The 21066-nt window shown below is 40.2% G+C and overlaps 1 protein-coding gene across 1 annotated transcript in view; it reads left to right on the forward strand.

Moving 5' to 3' along the window:
- Nucleotides 1-21066, forward strand: part of GLP1R (glucagon like peptide 1 receptor) — an 85828-nt gene that overhangs the window by 25335 nt on the left and 39427 nt on the right. Inside the window, exons 2-3 of the mRNA XM_002186783.7 lie at nt 1437-1533; nt 2775-2885. Of these exons, the coding sequence (XP_002186819.2) occupies nt 1437-1533; nt 2775-2885 (208 nt within the window). The remainder of the gene's footprint in view (nt 1-1436; nt 1534-2774; nt 2886-21066) is intronic.

Raw genomic sequence — 21066 nt, forward strand, 5'->3', positions numbered from 1 at the left:
AGTAAATGGTGATTTAGTTACTGATTATTTGTTTCTCTACACACACCTGTAGATTTATTTTAGGTGATGTTTTCTTTCCCCTTCAGGTATGTTGAACATAGATTGCTATGCTACAGGTTTGTTTTTCCATTCATTAGAATCCATTTATTTTACGAGAGAGAGACTTTGTAGCATTTATTGGCATAGATAAGGTGATTTAAATCAGTCAAACAGGGTCAGAGTTTCCAAGATCTACAGGCTTGTACTTGTTTTGACTTCAGGGGGAGCTGACTAAATTCTTCTAAAATTATGGCCATGAGGCTCTAGTTACAAGTTATAGGTACTGACTCTTGAAATACAGGTATCTACTAAATGTTGTACTTTTCATCACATATGCAAGACCATATTTGTAATTAAATGTACTGGATTAATCCAGGCAAAAGCATTATGCATATGGTGCTTGTTTTATTTATTTTCAAATGGGTTTTTAATTGGAAGGATATAAAAGAAGAGGACTTGAGAGGTCTTTTCTGTTCTTTTATACCAAGGTGATTGCACTGGTGTCTAAATTTTAGTTGTATTGGCTGTGGTGGACAGAATTCAGTTTGACTTTCCTGATATGCAGTAGAGTTTTAAAATTACTTCTTCATTTTACAATTATTCTTCCCATACTCTGGTTTTATTCTAACCATCTGGAAAATGTTTAGAAGCACAAATGGAAAATAAAAATTAGCAATTGAAACTGGGAGGGTAAAACTGCAAGGATTATTTACTCTCATGCTTCACTAAATAAACTGATTGGCATCTGGGATTAAATTAATTTCCTTCCAGTCGCAGTATTAGTGTGTTGAACCATTAGATTCATACTTTTGATTGTATGTCTGAGAAATCTATGGCGCTTTCTCTGGAAAAAGAAGGATGCAGGAAAAATATGCAGAATGCAGAGAAAGGCTGTTCATCAAAATGAAAAAAAGGCTGGAAAAGCTTTCATGCACATTTTGGTAGAATGCTTGAGAACATCCACTGAATACAGTGAACTAACTTGTTTTCATTTATGGGAAAGCAGAAATACTGCTGTTGGAAAAAAAACCCCTTTACTAATAAAGAACTTACTGTTGTCCCTGTCTTTTCATGAGATCATAAATCTCAAAACTGTCATGTTCAAGAGAGTAAGGTTAGTTCAATGTGGGTTTCAGTGAGGACATGGTATAGTTTGTGGGGTTTTTGTTTCCTTGTGGTGCACATAGAAGGGGTTTTTTGTTTTGTTTTGGGGGTTTTTTTGTGGTTTTATGTTTTTTGGTTGAAATTTGGCAAATACAAGCCTCGTCTTCTGCCCTTTGTGATATGCAGTGCTGTTATGGCTTTTTGTAGTCATTTTCATACTCACCTGCTGACTTTGCATGAAAAACGCTACAGTTTAAATCCCTGCAATGTCTGAGACTTGTGATTTCTTTCAGAGCTCAGATGGGTCCCTCTCTGAGGTTGTGCAGAAATGGAAGGAGTATCAGCTCCAGTGCCAGAAGTACTTGTATGAGACACCCCACATTGTGGCAGGTAAGCTGATTTGGTAGGGATAGGATGTGTTAATTTTTAAAATGCATGATAACAGTAGCAAGGCAGTGATTATGAACTTGAAAATACTTCTTTCTGGTCCATTGCTTCTTTATCCCATTTGCTCCTGCCTGCTCTCTGTGGGGCTCTTCCCTCTGCTGGGGGGGAAGTGTTTTATGGAGCAATTTCCTTGTAAAGATGTTTGTCCTTAGGTCCAGAGTGTTATGCAGTGGCAAGTGGTAGCTGTACCATATCAAACAGTCACTAATGTAATAGACCTGAAACTTCTTTATGTGTCAAGGTGTTAGGAAATCTGGGACCATGCTGTTCACATTGAACTAGGAGTTCGTGAGTTGTAAAGTTGGTATAAGCTATTCCAAGCCTTGTAAAATGTCGAAATGGTTTTGGAAAAAGCAAGTGACTAAAGGAGAATGGAGGAGGAATTTGTCTTAGTGTTTGAGCTGCTGTAATATGCTGAGAGCATTTGTGATGTGCCAGCATTGTGGTGTTTAGAGGACAAGTGGTGACTGTCAATAATGCTCACAATTGGACACCATGCAGCCTCTCCTCTGCTTCAGTGCTGTTGTGACAAACTGAAGATGTGTCTAAAGGTGTGCCTGTGAAGAATTATTTCAAAACTGTTAATATTCCTTGTCTTAACTACATTATTATGTCAGAGTGAGAGCAGTAGCTGATGACAATGGCAGAGCCACATTCACCTCCCTCTGCTACATTATTCTGTTGAGCAGTTGAGTGCTGCCCTCTAGGAATGATAGTTTAATGAATCTGAAGTAGAAATATTCTCATGTTGATTAAGCTGTAATGCAAAGTTATGGTTGTATGTGGGTATTTCATTGGTGGACCTATATATTAGGGTAGACTTTCCAACTGCATATATTTGAATATTCTGAGGAATTATCTTTATTGTTCATAGTAGAAATTATTTTAAATTAAACTGTGACAAGTAAGGATGTCAAAAAATGATAAATTAATACTAACCCATTACTTTTCTTGTCTGTTGAGTCAATATAAGACCCTAATCTGTTCCTTAGTTCCTCCCTGAAACAACAGTTTCCTATGTGAAGATAAACTCACTCTTTTGGATAAATAAATGTCATATAATTCCACATCAGAGCTTAAATGCATGTGTCTGTATTTCCTTTTATATTCTGCTCTTCAGTCTTTTCCTTCCTGTTGTATTAGTACAAGGCAGGGGCATGAGCCTCCCTTCTCTCTCACTGCAGAAGGCAAGTTCTGCAACAGAACATTTGATGATTATGCCTGCTGGCCAGATGGACTGCCTGGCACCTATGTGAATGTCAGCTGCCCCTGGTATCTTCCCTGGGCTAATGCAGGTAAGAGCCTTTCCTTGTATGCACAGCTTTTAACCAATACTATTTTCCTTGCCCAGTCTTAGCAAAGCGAAGATTGGCTTAGATGTCTGTAAGTGCAGTCAGTTCTCTGTAACATAAAAATAGGAACTGATATTAGTATGATACATTATTTATCTCTGTTTAGCAGGAGAAGATGAAAATGAGAGAACAGACTCTTAAAGGTTGTGTTTAGTTTGGATATTTTTTGCTCTCATCTGGTTTTGCTGCTTGGATAGTGATGACTATTAATAACAGCCTTCAGTAAGCACACAGGTTTATCTAACAGTGATAATGGCTTAGTTGGAAAAAAGAGATAAAAGTAACAAAGGTAACTGGTACATCATCTTGTAGAAAATACAGACAGAAAAGTCTAAAGTGAAAGTGTTTTGTGCTGCTTCCTGAGATAAACTTACTTCTCATAATACTGTGAGATGAAGGTATTTTCAGTGGTTGCAAAGACTTATTCTATGAAGGACTGAATGGCACCTTTAGATTTTACAGCCTTATGTGCATGTACACTTGAAGGCAAGGTGTATTAGATAATTTTGTCTAGCATTCTGTCTTTCAAACCAGTGACTTGTACAGCTTATTCTTTATGAAGACCTTTCTATGCTTTGAAGTCTAAATGAAACAGTTTATTAGCCAGCTATGGCAGTGTGGAGAATTGGTTTTGGCTTCTGTGAAAGGACAGAGGATATTAGTTAATAAGGAAATATAGTTGTGATTGGTGGGTGCAGAGTGTATGGTGTATGTATGGAGAACATTTTGTGTTGGTATGGAAGGATATCAGGAATGATAAAGAGAAGGGATGGGATAGTCAGAGATTACTTAAATGTAATATGGGAACTGAGCATAATACAAATAGCATGAAATAAGGGGTGGAGATGATCTTGGGTCTGGCTGAGTTGGAGATGACTTGCTTCACAACAGCCCTGCTCAGCGTCAAAGCATTCGCTCCAAGCCTTGCCCAAGGCCAGCGAGCCTGGGGGTCTGCATGAGGTTGGGAGGTGGCATAATTGGGACAGCTGATCTGATCTGACTAAAGGGATATTCCTGCTCTATGATGGGGTTGGCAGTAAAGCTCAGGGAAAGGATGAAGAAGAGGGAGAAGTGAGTAGAGGCATTCATGATGGTGTCTTCCCACATAATTGTTATCCATGCTGAGGCCCTGCTTTCCAAGAAGTGGCTGGATGTCTGCCTGCTAATGGGAGGCAGTAAATAAATTCCTTATTTTGATTTACTTGCATGTGCAGCTTTTGCTTTACTTATTAAACTGTCATTATCTTGAAGGGCTGGTGGTGTGTGTGTGTAAATCCCCACACTTAAATCAAAATGTCACCACAACACTGACAAAGGTTAAAAATTTATGCATACAACACTACTATACCCCTTGGCCCTTCACTGCTTTATAACCACAAAAGATTCCCTGTAGTCGTACCCCTCTGTGGTAACATCCAGTCCCAGTTTTTCCATTACTTATTTGTCTTGACCAGCAAGATATTACATCTTTGTTTTTCTGCTCCATCCTGTTGAGGAGGGAAAGCAGCCAGGGTGTGTTTCGCAGGCCATCAGTCAGTTTACCTCATCCACCATGGAAGCCCAAGGGGTGTAAAGAAGTCTCTGCCCTGGTGCCTGCAGCATCTCCTCACTTCACCTCCATCTTCTCTGAGCTTAGTGCTCTGCACAGCGCTGTTTCTCACACTTTTTTTCTCACCCTTCACTGCCAGGCAGTTTGGATCTTTCTTGCATATGTTTTCTCTGAGGTGCCATGGTCTAGTTGATGAGGTGGTGTTAGTTCATGGGTTGGACTCAATGATCTCAAAGGTATTTTCCATCCTAGTTGATTCTGTGATCTTGGCTGAGGGGCTCAGCTGTGCCCTGCAGTGGATCTTTGGAACCAGTTATATCCATCATGGGACAGCTTCAGTCTCTCCTTGCAGAGGCCACCCTTGGGTTACCTCTTCAGCCTTACCTGCTTTCCTAAGTGACTTAAGAAGTTAAAATGGCTGTTTGCTAATCCTCCTCAGGTTGTTAAAGATATTATGCTTTTGCAATGGATAAAGAATCTTTTTCAACAGTATGAAATTAATATTTACCTCATAATTAACATAAAATGACTAGGTATGGCAGAATTTTTTCCAATAATGCTTTTCTGTCTGAATACCTAAAACCCTTTACAGACTTTCATTTCTTTCCTCTAAACATATTTATTTTCAATCTTTAAGGCCCTCGACTTCCAACTGCTCTTGAAACCACTGCTGGAAAAAGCCATGGTTTAACGCAATACTGCAGATTAATAAATTACTTGAATGTGCAATGTCTTTCATACTTTTGGAAATAAGTTTTTTTAAAAAATAATTATCCTGAAAATGGTGTTTGTTTCAGTGAGAAGAGCAGCATTTTGTAAACTCCTTGCTAGGGAGAATTGCAAAACACTTCAGAAAATCATTAAACCCTTGGATTTGTTCCCTTGCTATGCAAATTGTGCATATACCTCAACCTCTATTTTAGCAGTGAGGAATAAGAACGGAACAAGGAGGCCTTTCACTGTCCAGTATAAGACAAGAAGTTTGTATCTGTGCCAGGTATGCAATTTAGGAGTCTGAATTACCATCACCTGATAGGATTCCATGACATCTTGTGGAGTCTTGTTCAACATGAATGCTAATGAGCTGCTGTGATGAAAAGGTAATAATGGCTTTTTAATGGAAGATCTAGAACAATAGAAAATTGAATACCCTGTGATTTAAAGTGGTCACTAAAGGATGTTTATTACTTGTTCTTGCTTAGCCCCCTACTTTGAAACTTGAAATAGGTTCTAGCAATGCACAACTTCCATCTCATCTCCTGGAAATGGAGAGGAGGAAAAGATGAGATGTTGTTTGGGAAGTACCTTCAAAACATATTCAGGGAAGGTCATCAAGTATAAAGTGCTTCAGCCAAGTGTACTCAAATATTTAAGACTTCTTCTCCCTTGACTAGGAGTCAGGTTTCCAAGTTTGTAGAAAGCCTTGCTGGGGTATACCCCCAGAAATCCCCTGGAAATTGAATTGAGTCACTTGAAACCAAATGCTGCTTATCATGGTGGACTGAAGTGGAGGATGGATTGAGTCTGAGTCTCTTCATGATTTAACCAGTTTGGTATAAAAATGTAGAAGAGCTGGAAGCAGGAAAAGGTGATCTAGGAAGCATACACTGGGCATTAAAGGATAACATTGGGAAAGCTATAGCCCACCTGGAATCTTGTCAAGTGAGATGAAGAGCAACAAAAAGGGCTTCTAAACAGATATGAGGAAAAAATCTGGATCCACTGCTGAGTGCAGCAGAAGAATCTTTGGCAAAGAATGGGGAAATGACTGAACTATTCACTGCCTTCATCATGGCCTTTACTGGTAAAAATGACTTTCAGCAATCTGAGGCCACTGTGATCAGTGATAAAGTTGGAAGCAATGAAGACTTACTCTGACTGGATGAGGATCAGAATATGGAACACTTTCATGCGGTGCACCCAAGTCCACAGCAATTGGTAGGATATACTGATGAGTGGTGAATAAGCTGATTTAATACTGATGTGAGGTCATCCTTGAGTATCTTTGAAAGGTCATAGCAAATGAGGGAGATTCATGCAATTGTCACGACTATCTTCAAGAAGCCCAAGGAGGCAAATCTTGGGAATTACAGGTGATTTGCCTTCTGTCAGTTCCAGGCAAGTAATGGAACAAATAATCCTAGGAATGGTTTCCTAGCACTTAGAGGACAAGAAGGTGATTAGGAGCAGTCAGCATAGGTTTATGAAGGTGAAATCATGCATGATGAACCTGATAAGAGAGCTAGCCTGGTGGCTAAGGGAAGAGCAATGAAGGTGTTTATCTTGACTGTAGTAAGACTTTTGACACAGGCTCCCATAACATCCTCCTTGACAAACTGATGAAGTGTGAATTAGACAAAAGGCTGGGAAAAGGGACTGACAGGAATCCTGTGAGGTTCTGCTCCTGGGGAGGAATAGCTGATTGTATCAATGCTGACTGGCTGGAAAGCAACTTTGCAGAAAAGGCCTTGGAGGTACTGGTGGACACCAAGCTCAGCAGGAGCAGCAATGTGCCCTTGAGGCAAAGGATGTCAATGGCTTCCTGGGTTGTATTAGGGAAGCATTAGTGGCAGTTCAAAAGGATGATCCTTCCCCTCTGATCTGAGGGGTGACACATCTGGTTCTGGGCTCCCCAGTATGAGAGACATGGACTTACTTCAGTAGGTCCAGCAAATGACTGAAGCTTATTGAGGAATGGGAGTCTCTCTCTTATGAGGTGAGACTGAGAAAGCTGGTGTTCTTCAGCCTGGAGAAGAGAAGCCTCAGGGGAAATCTTATCAATGTGCATGCTCACATACTGAAATACAGAAAATTTCCTTTCAATGTAATTATTTTACGCTGAGGTTTGTCAAATACCTAGGAGAGGTGACCCAAAGAGGTTCTGGAGTCTCTGTCCTTGAAGAAGGTGATCATAGCCTGTCTAGACATGAACCTGAGCAACTTGCTCTAGTTCCTTGCTGTATTTGGAAATATCCAGAGACTCAGTCCACTGTTGACTGCTTTGTGATTCTCTGTTTCTGTTAATTTTTTTTAATAAGATAAGTTTTGGTAACCAATTATTGTCAGATATTGCAAATTTCTGTTGGTGTCAACCAGAATGCAGGATGGGGAGAAGAATTTGCATGGAAAATATTTGGAAAGCTGGAGCATTCCTTGGGGAATTCCAGGTTATGCAAACTATGCTTTAATAACTTTTGCTGTTTGCATACCACTCTCATCCTAGTGGCTGTCAATCTTGAGCCTGCCCTTCTGCAAATCACAACAGCAAATGCGGCCCAGCAGGTTGCCTAGCAGTGTGGCAAGCTGAAAATGGTATGAACAACTTTTTACGTGCTCAGCAGGTATGTGAGTAGTCCAACTGATCATGAGGTCAGTTCTTGTCCTTGTGTGATACCACAGAGCTGCTCACTGAGGTGTGATGTTCTTTTTGGTCCTTTAATGTGGCAGCTTCTGAATCCCTGTCTGCATTGTGGGCATGGTTCAGCAGTAGTGCTTTCTCCAGTTCTTTGTATTGCTCATTTATCTCAGGGTACAAGAGCAACTGCAGGGACATGGCAATCTGTTCAGTGAGCAACTTGAGAGTTAATCTGGTGTCCAGTGCTGTGTGCCTATTCAGACTTGTGTGCATACAGACACTCAAGACCAGCCTTTTGCCAGACAAATCTGTGCAGGATGGGCTTACAGGTCTTTTGTGCTAAGGAATATGTACGCTTGCAAGATTTTTTCTTACAAGATCACTTCCTTTGTGATTGCACTGTTTGTCTTCAGCCCTTTTTGAAAATGCTTCTTGCAAAGGCAGCCTATAAAGTACAGCACAGACAATCAATACTGTCCCACTCATGTCAGATCTCTTTAGAAATGCTGAGGCTGAGACTACTACTGTGTTGCCTAGCAGGTGTGTCAGCATCCCTGAAAGAGTCACTATTGGCATGCTGTCTGCAAGGATGGACTCTGAGGGCTGGGAATATGTTTGTGATAATTGAATAGAAGAAAGATCACAACATTAGACCAAGATTTTATGGTTGAAACCATGTATGCCTGTACTGCTACAGACTTTCTGTGACAGGCAAATAAATTAAACCTGAATTTTTAAAGGAAGTTTCTTATTATAGGTTGCACTGAAATAGTGGGTATTCATTTGTGGGTGCACTTCTGAGGTATGTTCTCAATGTTGGGTTATTTTCTCTTTCTTCAGTGGCACTGCACTGCTATCATTTTTTTTCATCTGTAGTTATGCAGCAAACTAGATTGGAAATTTCACCCAACGGAGATGCAGGGATTCTTTCTCATTCCTTCGAGTTTTGGTTTGTTTTTTTTTTTTTCTTCTCTCATGTAGATTAGTTTCCTGATTGGTGTAATTGCAGCTGTATTAGCATTCACCTGCTTCAAGTATATTGCCCATTATATTATTTTCTTAAAATGAAATTGTGAAATAAGAATAATACAAGTATCTGGGTAATCAGTATTCCACTAATGCCAAAGTAGCTGAGGTTTAGAGTAGCCTCTGCTTCAGGTTAAATCATTGTCCCTGGAATGAAAAATAGGTGGCTGATGTGTCTCACATCACAGGGGTTGGTATCCTGGCAAATTAGGAGCCCAGACACTGCAGGGCTGCAGCTACATGGCAGGAGTTCATAAAGTCATCTGTGTCCCTTGAGAGCTATATAAAATTGCTTTATGCATCTAGTGAGGGAGTTCTTTATTGTTTCTTGACAGCAAGAAGCAGGATCATTGGGGCAAATGGAACATGGAAGGGAATCTAATTTTGGTCTAACAAAGTATTCTGTTCAGGGCTCTGTAGGGAAATTCTTAAATTTTATCTTTGGGAAGATTTCTTGGTTTTCAAGTGTTATTTTTAAATGATCAAAATATGAAGGAAAATGTGTAGACTATCAAAACAAGCACATGCTTAACTTTGGCATGCCTTGCTTCCTTAGCCCCAAAAAAACCCAAACTAAAGCAAAGCTTTTTATTTTTTGCCTGCTTATACAACTTTGAAAGAGCAAGCTACAGAAGTTTCTCAAATCTGTGAAAGCTATTTCACTCTACCTCTGTTTGGCTTTTATTTGTTCTTATACAACTTCCACTTAGGGCATGTCTTTCTGGGGAGGTGCTGAAGTAGCAGGAGGGAGGTTATTGTTCGGTAAAGTTGCCAGTGCAGGTTTTGGCCCACAGCCAGAGCTTGTTGAAGGCAAATTTTCTATGCTTGCGGCTGACAGAGTTGAAGCTTTTGCTCCTGTATGTGAAGCCCATTCAGGTTATGATAGCATTGAAGTTGCACCAGGTAAACTTTGCACGCCTTGCTATCCACATTGTAGTTGGAGAGATTGACAAGTTCTGGGGCCGTAGCTGTCTTGAAGCCCAATCAGTGCAGAAGCTTTGAGGGGAGCAGTAGGGGCTCCTTTAAGGGATGATGGGCACCTTGCCTCACTGTCACTGGCTGTATGCTTTTTCTTGTTACCTTCTCATAATTGAAGGCCAGCTGCCAGTAACACATGTGGATTTGGAAACTGTGGAGCTGCACAATTAATCTTGTAATTATGCCTCCTCTGGGGTTCTGATATTTTATTGTTTAACAACACTAAATCCTTTTTAATTAAAAAACCTTCCAGAGGTACTAGTTTCAGACAAGAGTTGGATGAACAGTAGCCCCATCAGTCGCTCCTATATGCACTGGACTGCACTGAGGCTGGCTGTGGACTTGCATCACAGATGTGGCTGTTGCTCAGATCTCTGCTCACAATCTGAAATCTTGGAATGCTTTTGTTTCAGCTTAGAACATGTTTCTAGTTTTGAGGGGTCTGGCACCTGAATTAGATTGATGTTATGTATGTGTTGGTATCTTGCTATGGCACAGTAGTGAATTTTGAAGCAACCTCTGTGCTGCTTGCTGAGACTGATTTAGTTTGAGCAGCTTTGGCGTCTGTTTCGTTGGAGGAAACTAAGCCAGAAGCTGTACCCCAGGAGTGCATTGGATTCTTTTCAGTCCTGGAGGGAGGCATATAATAATTTGGTCGTACTACTATGAAGTCTTCCATAACAACCATACACAAGCCTTTGGGGGACTTCTGCACTACCAAGATCTCATTAAATTGTAATGTTTCTTGTGCCAGGTGAAGGTCCAGGTGGCTTGTATACCTTAATTGATGTTGTCCATGAGGCTTCAGTGCTTTGTAGTTCCCTATGCTCTTGAAAGCTACCTTTCTGCTAGTTTGAAATTGTTTTCTTTGTTTACTAAATAACTTCAATTGTCATTCACCTTTGCTTGAATCACTGTCTCCTATAATTCACTTTATTATCTGTATTACCCTCGCTTTACTACGTTAAGTGTTGCAATGGTGACACCTGCTCCTTTGTTCTCCCAGATCATGAGGTAAAGTAGAGCCTGGGGACCCTTGGAAACAAGATTGGTTTCCAGCCTGTGACGTGAGAGACCTGAAAGTCTCTCTGGTGGCAGACTAACCCAGCAGAAATACCAAATGACCTCTGATAGTAACCTTGTGGTTTCCTCTGGCTGCTGGAGATGGAATCAGTATGATTAAATTGTGGAGATGTCTGGCACCACAGCTGTACTTCACATAATAATTTTGCCCAGTCGCAGAGATTGTATGAGCTGAGCTTCATGTGGGGGTATGGAAATGCAGAGATCAGACTGTGTTGCTGCTCCAGAGTACTGTCAGTTGCAAGAATATATTGAGCTCAGATCTTTCTCATTTTCCTCTGCTGTAACCTAGATTTGAGACCCTCTTCCAGCACTCCTCATTTTCTCTTTGGTGGCAGAACATCTTTTCCTGATGTGTCGTTAGGGAGGGACTCTGCATACAGCTTGGGTGGAAGTGGGGTGTAACCTTGGAACTCTGAAATATCAGAGGTTAGCAGTTTAACCATGAGAATTTTATGATTGTTTAAAGCAATTTCCCTAGGGTTATGGGATATAGGCTAACCTTATTGTGGTGCAGCAGAGATCATGGAAATTGTCTGCACAGTCCCCACTCAGCCTTAGTGTCATTAGTCCTGGCTGTTGCTTAAATCATTAATTAATACCTTCCTTCTTGTGTGGTGCATTTCTTTTCCCAAGAGTGCAATTGTACTTACACAATTGTAATGGTATCACGTACAGCAATATTGAAGATTCCATTCCCTGCTACACAAGCAGGAAAACCAAAAGTTTGAAATTAATTTATATGATCCCAAACTAAATCTGTCTTTGACTGGGAGAAGGAGAAGGGCTGAGGAAGAAACCAGAACCTTGCTGTGTTTGTCAAGGTGTTGCCACAAGTGCTTTGTGTCTGTGGTATGCTGTACCGTGACACAGGTGAGAATCACACGTAGAATTCTGCCTCAACAGGATTTTGTGTCATTGCTCCGGGGTGCCTGGACCATTGGAAAAGCTTCTGCAGATAATCTTTTCTTAGATGTGATTTAGTACCCTTCTCAGCCCCTTGCTATCAAACATGGTCACTCAGGGCTGGTGTTCAAGCATCTGCACTCCCAAGGCAGCTGCTGTGCTGCAGGATTAAATCCAATGTCCTGGTCCTCTTCCCTTTCCCTGAGTTCCATTTGCACGCTGTTCAAACACAGAGAGAGGAGTTTGGGGACAGAATGCCATAGTGCCAGAAAGAAGCAAAAACATAAAAAAAAAAGATGCTTGATTTTGTTTGTGAAACCTCTTATGGATAGTAGTGCTGCGATGGTGAAACTCTTAATGTTGCCTGTGCAAAGCAAACCAAAGAAACTCTGTTGCTTTTTAGAGGGCTCTGTGGAAAACCTACAGCTGAGGACCCAGGCATTTTTGTTATTGAAGTTTTGACAGTTTTTGAAGTTATGTGCATGGTAGGAACATTTGGTTCAAGGGACCAAGTTAAACCTTGTGTGGTTTCATCTCTCTCACTTTTTGTTTAATCATCCAGCTTCGCAGTTTGAGATGGTCTTTTAAAACTGAGACAGCAGATGTCTTTGTGAGTATGTAGTTTAAGTACCTGCTTACCTTTTTGCATGCAAGAAAATTAATTTCACATCAAATATTGGATACTCTGATTAGATATTTGTTAAATATCTTCCCTTATTTGCTTTAATAAAACCAAGCTTCCAGAAAGTTCTCAATAATGCTGAAAAAGGTGTGATCTTTTTTCAGTGAAAAATGTTTCTTTGCATTTGCTAACCCAGAAGCAATTCAAAATTTATATTTCCTTGCACCAGAAGCTGTCTCAAGCTAATTGACAATTTCAGTTTGCTTAAAGTAATAATTAAAAAAAAAAACCTCAGTCTTTCAAGTTCACCTCTGCCTCTGTTTGTCCATCTGTTAGTATACCAGAGAACTCTGAAACATATGTTGCTCATCTCAAGGGTAGATATAGGGGCTGTTGGCAGAAATAATTTTTAAAATCATTAACAGATAGATGTTATTAACATGCATTTGTTTTGGGCCACATGGCAATGCCATTCTCCATTTTATCAATTTTGCTTAAGTTAAAGAAACAGCTTTTTAAAGAAACTGATGCTTAACTTCAGCTTGAGGTGCATACAATAGAGCAGTGACATATGACCTTCCAGCTGGGCTGAGATGTGACTTTCTGTAGGGACAATCTTTCTAGGAAAAGCTCTCTGCTCTGATTCCTTTCCTGCCGCAGCCAAAATACATCAAATGTGTTATAGAACAGGAAACTTTGCACATAGTCAGACATTGAACCGCTTATATGTGTGATGGAAGCATGATGTTCATATGTCAGGTATAGATCTGGTCACCTAAGACCTAGGAAGAATTATGGTTTTTGCACTGCTGGAGAAGCCTGCTGTAGGATATCAGCTTGCTGTGTCTGTGGGAGTTGGAGCAATTGGCAGGGCTGTATGTTTTCCAGAAAATTCTTAGTTATAACTGTATCATGTTTTTTGTTTAAAGTAATTCCTTGAAATGCGCTGTCAAGGATGTCAAGGCACACCTCAGAAAAGACATAGCTGAGCTTCATTTTGTGAGTGCTTGAGACATTTCCTACAGCTGATCTGGCCATGAATAATCTATTTCGGTAAGAAATGAATGCCATTAAACCCAGCTGCAAGGAAGAGCTGGACTGCCTCCGTGCCTTGCTCATGCTAGTCTAGCAGGTAGCTAAATATGTTTGATGTCTTAGACTTCATCTGTGCTCTCATTACATACTTGCATAACTGAAGTTATTATTTACTTGCTTTTATTTGTTTTCTGTACCAGTGCACTCTTAAACAGAGGGACCTCAAAACTTTCTTCAGGTTACTTATGCCTAAGTACTTGCAGTTTTTAATTGCTGTGGAGGAGTAAAGTGAACTAATTAAGGGTCTGAATAAACAATGGTGTTTGTGTGTGCTACATAATTAAATGCCTTGCTGAAAACAGATTATTAACTTTCAATTTGCTTAAATGTTGCTAATTAGTAAAATATTGGTTGTTTTGGGTTTTTTTTTTCCCCAAGTCCCGGAAGATGTGCCTGAATACCTGATCTTAAAACAGTATAGGTGGAGAGCAACTTGCCCATATGGCTCACTTCTTCCTCTCCTTTTCAGGAATTCCTGGCACTTCCCCTTGGGCTGTGGGGAAGACTCCTCTCACATCCAACCTACGTGTGTCCTCTCACCTAACAGATATGCTTCTGATGTGGTAGTGATCTTAAAGGTTATTTATTTTTCCAATATCCTCAATTAAATTTTGTTGTAGATACAAATCAATCTACATATATATGTGCGTATGTAAGTGCTTTATTTAAAGGCAGCTGAGTCTTTGCCTCTATCTTAGTAGCTTTGTGGTTAATTTTTTAATAATATTTTCATTTGACAGAGTAGTCCTGCAAAAAAATATGGACTGACTTAAAAGGTGTCTGAATGCAAGTCTAATTATAGAACATCCTCCCTTTCATGCCATTTTGCATATGCTACTTTAACTTGAAAATACACTAATCTTTACAAGGATTATACTTCTTAATCATGCACACACTTTTATTTGTTTAGAAGTATTATTCTTTTCAACTTGCATGTTTTATTGGTGACTTTCGCCTTGAGAGTTTTCTGTCATAGACTAGATTTTTCCTGAGATACAAGGTCCCTGGTATGAATTTTCAAAGTGCTTAATCCTCCTCAAACATGCTCCAAATATTAACAGTTAGGATTCCCATACATCACTTTAATTTTTCTTTGTATAAGAATAAAGCTTTTCTTGGCAATGTTTATGAGAGAACTTGGGTACAAGATTTGTTTGGTGACAAAAATAATGCTGGTTGATCCCTGGTCAGATTCATATGGCTTTCTGGTTCTAATTTACTTTATGACAATTGGAATGAACAAAAATTAATTAGGCAAGAAAAGGATCAAGTGCTCAATGGCATATTTCCTCTGAAGGCAAAAAACTGGCTTACACACGCAAAAACTGCCTGGTAATGGTCCTGGAGTTTAATGAGGCAGGGCACCAACAATTCCTTTAAACAGAATGAAAGCATGGGTAAAATGTGGGAACCATTGTGGTTGTGTAACTGATGAATGACAGTGGGCCTAAGTTTTTTTAAATGTGAGGTAGCATTGGCAGTGAATGTTCATGGGAAAGGATTGCTCCTTGGCAGGAAAAGAAGAGTTAAGTCAAAGGGATTTTATGTCCATCCAAATACCTTTCAAGCAATGAAAATTGAACAGAAATTAAATTGGAAACAAGAACTTGGGGAAAACTACCCATATAAGACTATAAGAGATCCTGATTTTTAGATCAGGGATAGGTCCCAGCTTTGGGTTGGAGGGTAAGAATCATTGAGATTGGTGTAAAGATTGACTTTGTAAAGGAAAGGTAAATCCAGACAAAACTGCAGCTTTAGTGGCCGCCAGACGCTATTAACAGAAAAGACGGTGGTTTCCTGTAGGATTTGTAATTTTCTCTTCTTCCCCCCTCCATTCCCCCTCCCCCCTTCCCGCGTGTTCCGCCTTTGTCCTGCGTCCCCTTCTCACTCCCCCTCCCCCCGCGGTCCCTTGTCCCGACCCTGCGTTCCCTTATCTCTCCCCCTCTCCATGCGGTCCAGTCGCTGTCCCGCCTCGCCTTGCCTTTCCCATCTTTGTCCCCGGGGTCCCCGGGTTTTTCCCTGTCCCCTGCCTCCCGTCCCATTGGCCGCGGCTCAGGTTCCCCCCTGCCCCCGGCACGGGGTATAACCAACCCCCGGTCGGTTCCCCGGTGTCTCGGGGAACACGCTTACACAATAAACATGTGTTTGCACCCGAGCCCCGTGTCGCCATTTTGTCTGTTCCGGCGCTAGAACTGAGCCTCACAGAGCCGAAGGGGAAAGCGGCCGCCGCCTCCCCCCTCCTCCTGCCGTGCCCGCAGGTGTCCTCCCGGAGCTGGTCTCTCACAGCAACAGTTTCCGTAATAAAATTGCTTGGTCCTTTCTTTTTTTCCATTATTTGATAGAGCTTGTATTTGGTATCTTACAGATTTGTAGCACTTGGCATGATGAGATTCAACAAATTAGAACTCTGTTTTAAGGCTGATGTTTTCCAAGAGCATTTTGTCAAAATCTTATTCTGTATTTCAGCATGTGGATGAGAAAGAGGAGTGTGGCTCCTGTGATGCTGGTGACATGTCTCTTGCTGCTTGTGGGGATGAATTCCTTATGTGTGATTGTTTGCAACTACAGTCTCCAGAGGCCAAATCAGTGTGGAATAGTGTTCCTTTCTCTTGAAATGTGTGACTGTTGAGGTCAGATGTTGGCAGCCGTAGGTCCAGATCTAAGAGCAGATGTTCCTTGTAGATTTTGCCTCTCTTCACTACTTGGCTGGAGCAGGAGGAGCTTGGAGTGTGTGTGATGAGGAAGGCTGAGGAATAGACTGGTGAGAAAGGAGATGTGAGAGGTTGGAGTTAGGTTGTAATTTTAATTATGGTGGTTTTGAAAAATGGCAACCCTGAGCAGGAGCTGAGAGAGAAGTAGGAAAGTGTGGGGGGAAAGGGGGCAAGAGTGTGAAGGTATAGCAGCAGCATAGAACTAAATACTGCAGCAGCAGGAAGGGTTGAAGGAATGAACCTGAAGAGAGCTAAGGAGAGGAATTTAGTTAGCCGAGAGAAGAATGGTGTGTCTTCAGTCTTTAAAATGTGTTACCAAAGCTTTATTTCTTCTGCTTTGAAGTATCCACATTATTTTGTGTAGATAGTGGCTAATTCTTGCGGAATTATAGTTAGCCCTAAATTAAGTTTAATAGTTTGAGATAAATTTTATGACTTAGTTTCTGAAAGCTTCCTTTTGTTTAGGATTTTTTGGATGTTTTTTTCTGTCTTGCGAGAGATGATAAATTTCAGATTATTTAATCAGTGGTTTTGTATACCATTGTTTTTGTGGATAACCAAATACCACTAATTTCCATGTTGCCAAGGACTGGCAGTTTGCTTGCAGCATCAGGCATTTGTTTTAGCCTCCATGTTCTGGAGCTTTTTGTTTTGCGCAGAAGCTGCATCAACCAACCAGAGTTCACTTGCCTGTGTACATCGCTCTCCCTCCTGGCTGTGCATATTTAACACACATTGTCTTTTCTCAGTTTTTTTTTTAGCTCAGCAAGTATTATGCTAATGATTTGCCTAGCCTTTTTCCTTTCTTTTTAGCTTGTTTTGAGAGTTTTTTTGCTTATTTTTATAAGGCCTTGGAATATGGGCGTAGGAATAGGGCCTTTGTCTGCCCTAAAGAAAACTTTAGTTACGTGGTTTGCAGCCTTTTAAGAGAGCTTCTCACTGCAGAATTTTTTTTTTTTTGTTTTGCATCATTTTAATATCCTCTAATAGGATGGCTTCTATTAATTACATTAACTGATACAATAACTTAAAACCACAAAACCTCTTAACAGCATTTTTACAAGTTTGTTTTGCATTAAACTTCCAATCGCATTTGTTGTTGCAATAAATGTATTCCAATCCACTTTTATTTATTCTGAACAAAACTTCTTATAATACTTCTTGGTATCTTACTGTGAAAAATGCATATTTTATGATTGGCTCTTTGCAAATGTTACAATGAATATTATACGTGTAATGTTAGAAAGTTATGCTGTGTTAATTGTCTTTAAGTAGTGTGTTAAATATAGTTTTAAGTTCCAACATAATGTTAAAATAGGGGCTATGTATGTAGGGAAGTTTTTTTTAGGAATGAGATACTCGCTTCGAGGAACACCTAAATCTTCCAGAGGAGAGGAATTTATGGCTTCTTATCAGAAGCTAATTTCATTAGGCCTTGCTCAGACTCGTACAACAGACAGAGTTTCTCGTTTAGAATGGAATGTATGCATAACCATGAAGGATGTATGAATATGCAACAAGTGTATTGGTTTAAGGGTGATTCCTTTGTTCACGAGGCATGCTTTTCTTGACTTAGTGTCCGAGAGCATCCGGATGTCTGTAATTCTTTGCTTTTTATTGTCTTGTAATTGTCCTAACTCTAAACTTTATTATTCTAATTGTATTATTATTTTTATAACCATTTTATTATTATTAAACTTTTAAAATTTTAAAAATCAAGTGATTGGCATTTTTCACATTACCAAATGCTGACAAAGCTGTGCCATTATCATAAATACTTGTTTTTCATAAGCTGCCTTCTTTTATTGCATTAATCCACATATCTTTTATAGTTCATAAACATTCTTTATTAAACCTGATGCCCACATGCATGTGTGCACTTTTATGATTTTTATTTTTAAAGTTTATTTCAAAAAGTTATGTCAGGTGTCAGTGTTGTCTAGCATAGTTAATAGCAGCCTTTTCTTAATACAAGTTCCTCAAATTAAATGCTTGCACCTTTTAGGGTAATGCTCTGTTAAAAACAATATTCTTTTCCAGAAAGCTATTTAAATTTTTGAGATACTAACTCATACCCAGTGATGTGTACATTTGTGACTTAAGGAATACTCTGTGATTTGGTATGGTCGTCTTTGCTTCCATAACCTTTATTGGCTACCATTATGCGAGTAGTTTTTAATTATGAAGCTATGTTCTGTGATTGTTTTCTTTTTCACAGATCTTATACCTTCAGTATGAGGAATGGATTTGCATGTGAGATGTAGTGAAGGGGGCTCTTCTCTGCAGGATCATTGCCTTATTAACTGAGAAAGTTGTGTTGAGTGAGGCAAGATATTGCAGAGCTGGCAAGGATGATCTCTGCAATGAAGAGAACTGAATATGCCCGTGCAGAACAAATTTTCTTTTTGTATAAATGAGACTTTATTATGTTACCAAAATATGTTCTTTATTTTTGATCATCTCTTTATGCATATGATCTACTAGCCTTTAGTGTTCATTGGGGAGCTGAATTGTTGGTGGTCTTTGAATGGACCATATAATAAGATGATGTAGTATTTGGTATAGACTTGATTCATTCTGCTTAAATATGGCTTGAATCTCACAGTAGTAAGAATGACTAATTTAACATTATCTCCCTCTGTTCTGTGTCCTGAATAAAACTGTGGATTCTATTGGAAAAAATGTATGATAGTGTATGTGGAAACATTGTTACTGGGTGGAACTAGAACTCATCTGGGTAGCTTTAGCTTAACACTTCCTGATTCTTGAATCTTTAGTGCTGTTGTGTTAATGTAATTTCAAAAGAAATGCTTTTAAATAAGTGTCGGAATCTGTGGGTATTAGTGATTCCGAGATTGTAGAAAGTCTCTGTCTTTCTGCCCCGTTGCCAAAGAAGAAGCCATAATTAGTCTGTGCTGTTTTCAAGGTTTTTTATTCTTGCTTATCTATAACATGTTCTGCTGCCCTGCCGCAGGTCTGTCCTGCAGGGCAGCGTGTGGGGCTCTGCCCCCAGCGGGATGTTATAAACATTATATACCAGAAACTACCTGTGCTATATTTACAATAATGTGCCAATATCTATCATCTACGTTAAACAGCGTGTCCCCAGCCTAAACCAATAGAAAAATGCCAACACCACAGTGAAACATGGAGGGCATGAAGAAGGAGGAAAAGGACAAGACACACCCAATTCCTCCATCTTGTCCCCTCTGAACCCCTAATCTAGAAACCTAAAATTTTACTTTTGCACCCGTGTCACGCTTAATTATTACTCTTATCAAACACTCAGAGCTTGTAATTCATCCTGTAAGATTGAAAACTCTTCTCCATGGACAGAGATCACAGACAGTGTCTCTCGGGGCTCTGTACAGGGGGGCTCCTGACCCCTGCCAGGGTCCCAGACCTGCCAGGGCAGCCAGAGGGAAGCCCTGGATTCCCACAAATAAGAATTAATATGCAGGCACTATTCCATGTGTGATGCCAAACATCATCTCCATCTGCAGTGTCTGTGACTTTGTGCTTTTGATAGCACAGCAGAGGATTCTGGCACTGAGAATTTCCAGGACATGTGGCGTGTCTGTGCAGCCTGCAGTGTGGCCTGTGCTTGGTTGGATCTTCCCTTGCACCATGTAAAGATGTCTGTTAGGTCTGCATGAGGTCATGTCAGGTGGTCACTTCAAGTTCTTGCTGCAGGAAGAAAATAATTCTCAGTAGTGTGTATAGTTTGGGTGAGAGGTGGGGAAACAGACTCAAACATCCCTATTGTGAATGTTCTTCATCACTAGCTCCTAGCTTCAAAGATCCAAGAATCCATCCAGCCTTTTCTAATAAAAATAATTAAAAAAAAAAAGCCAAAACACTGCAAGGAGAAAGAGTAACAAGAGGAAAAATAAAAGTAAATGCATTCACACTCCTACCAAGAGATAGACTTGAGCTTCCACCCACCTAACAGCCACCCCATGGTGCAAGGGACTATGCAAGTAAGCAAGCACAGGCTTGGATTTTTTTCTTTTTGTTATTGCAAAAGCAAAGGAGTTGAGATAACTAATACATTATGAGGGAAAAGGAATGGTGGGAAAGAATACTAAATAAAGTACCTGTAGTTAAACTGCCTGTTGAGGTAATATAATTTCACATGATGTGGCATTAAGCCCAGCACAAAGGAGCACTTTGATAAATGTGATTCTTGGACAGTGGTGCAGGCTGGGGCCCTTCCAGCTCCCTAGAGGCTTCAGGATCAGGCTGTTCCCTTATGTCATGCTTTTAGCTGCATGCTCCTAGGCATGGGTCCTGGGTTTAGGATGTCTTTGCAGAAAGCAACAGGGGGGTTGGGGCTGAGTGACACTTAGCAGCAGCTTTTATAGCCAAGAGTGATTCCTTTCAGGAGAGCATTGCCCAAGTCACAAAAATAGATAGCTTGACTGAACTGCTGATGGGGGCGCAACCTCCTAAATTCTGGTAAGTTGCTGTCCCCATCAAAGGGCAGTTTGCTCATTTCAGGAGCAAGCCAGTCTGTCTTGAAGACTGCAGTGATGCTCTTGTACTGCAGAGTCCTTGCTTTATGGAGAAAATTGTTACCTTTTCCAAAACAATTTCCCTGGTGGAAGTAGAGAATGAATGTTAACAGAAGACAAGGATACTTGACACAGAGCAGATAGACAAAACTGCAGTCTCTTGTTCTTCTCATTCTCTCATCTCTCTGCCTGAATAGAATTGATTGGCTAGGACATGTTTATTATTACAATGAATAATGTTCCAGTTTATCCTCAGGGACAGTTGGGTGAGTAATGTCACAC

Source organism: Taeniopygia guttata, chromosome 3, assembly GCF_048771995.1.
Source record: "Taeniopygia guttata chromosome 3, bTaeGut7.mat, whole genome shotgun sequence".
Lineage (NCBI taxonomy): Eukaryota > Metazoa > Chordata > Aves > Passeriformes > Estrildidae > Taeniopygia > Taeniopygia guttata.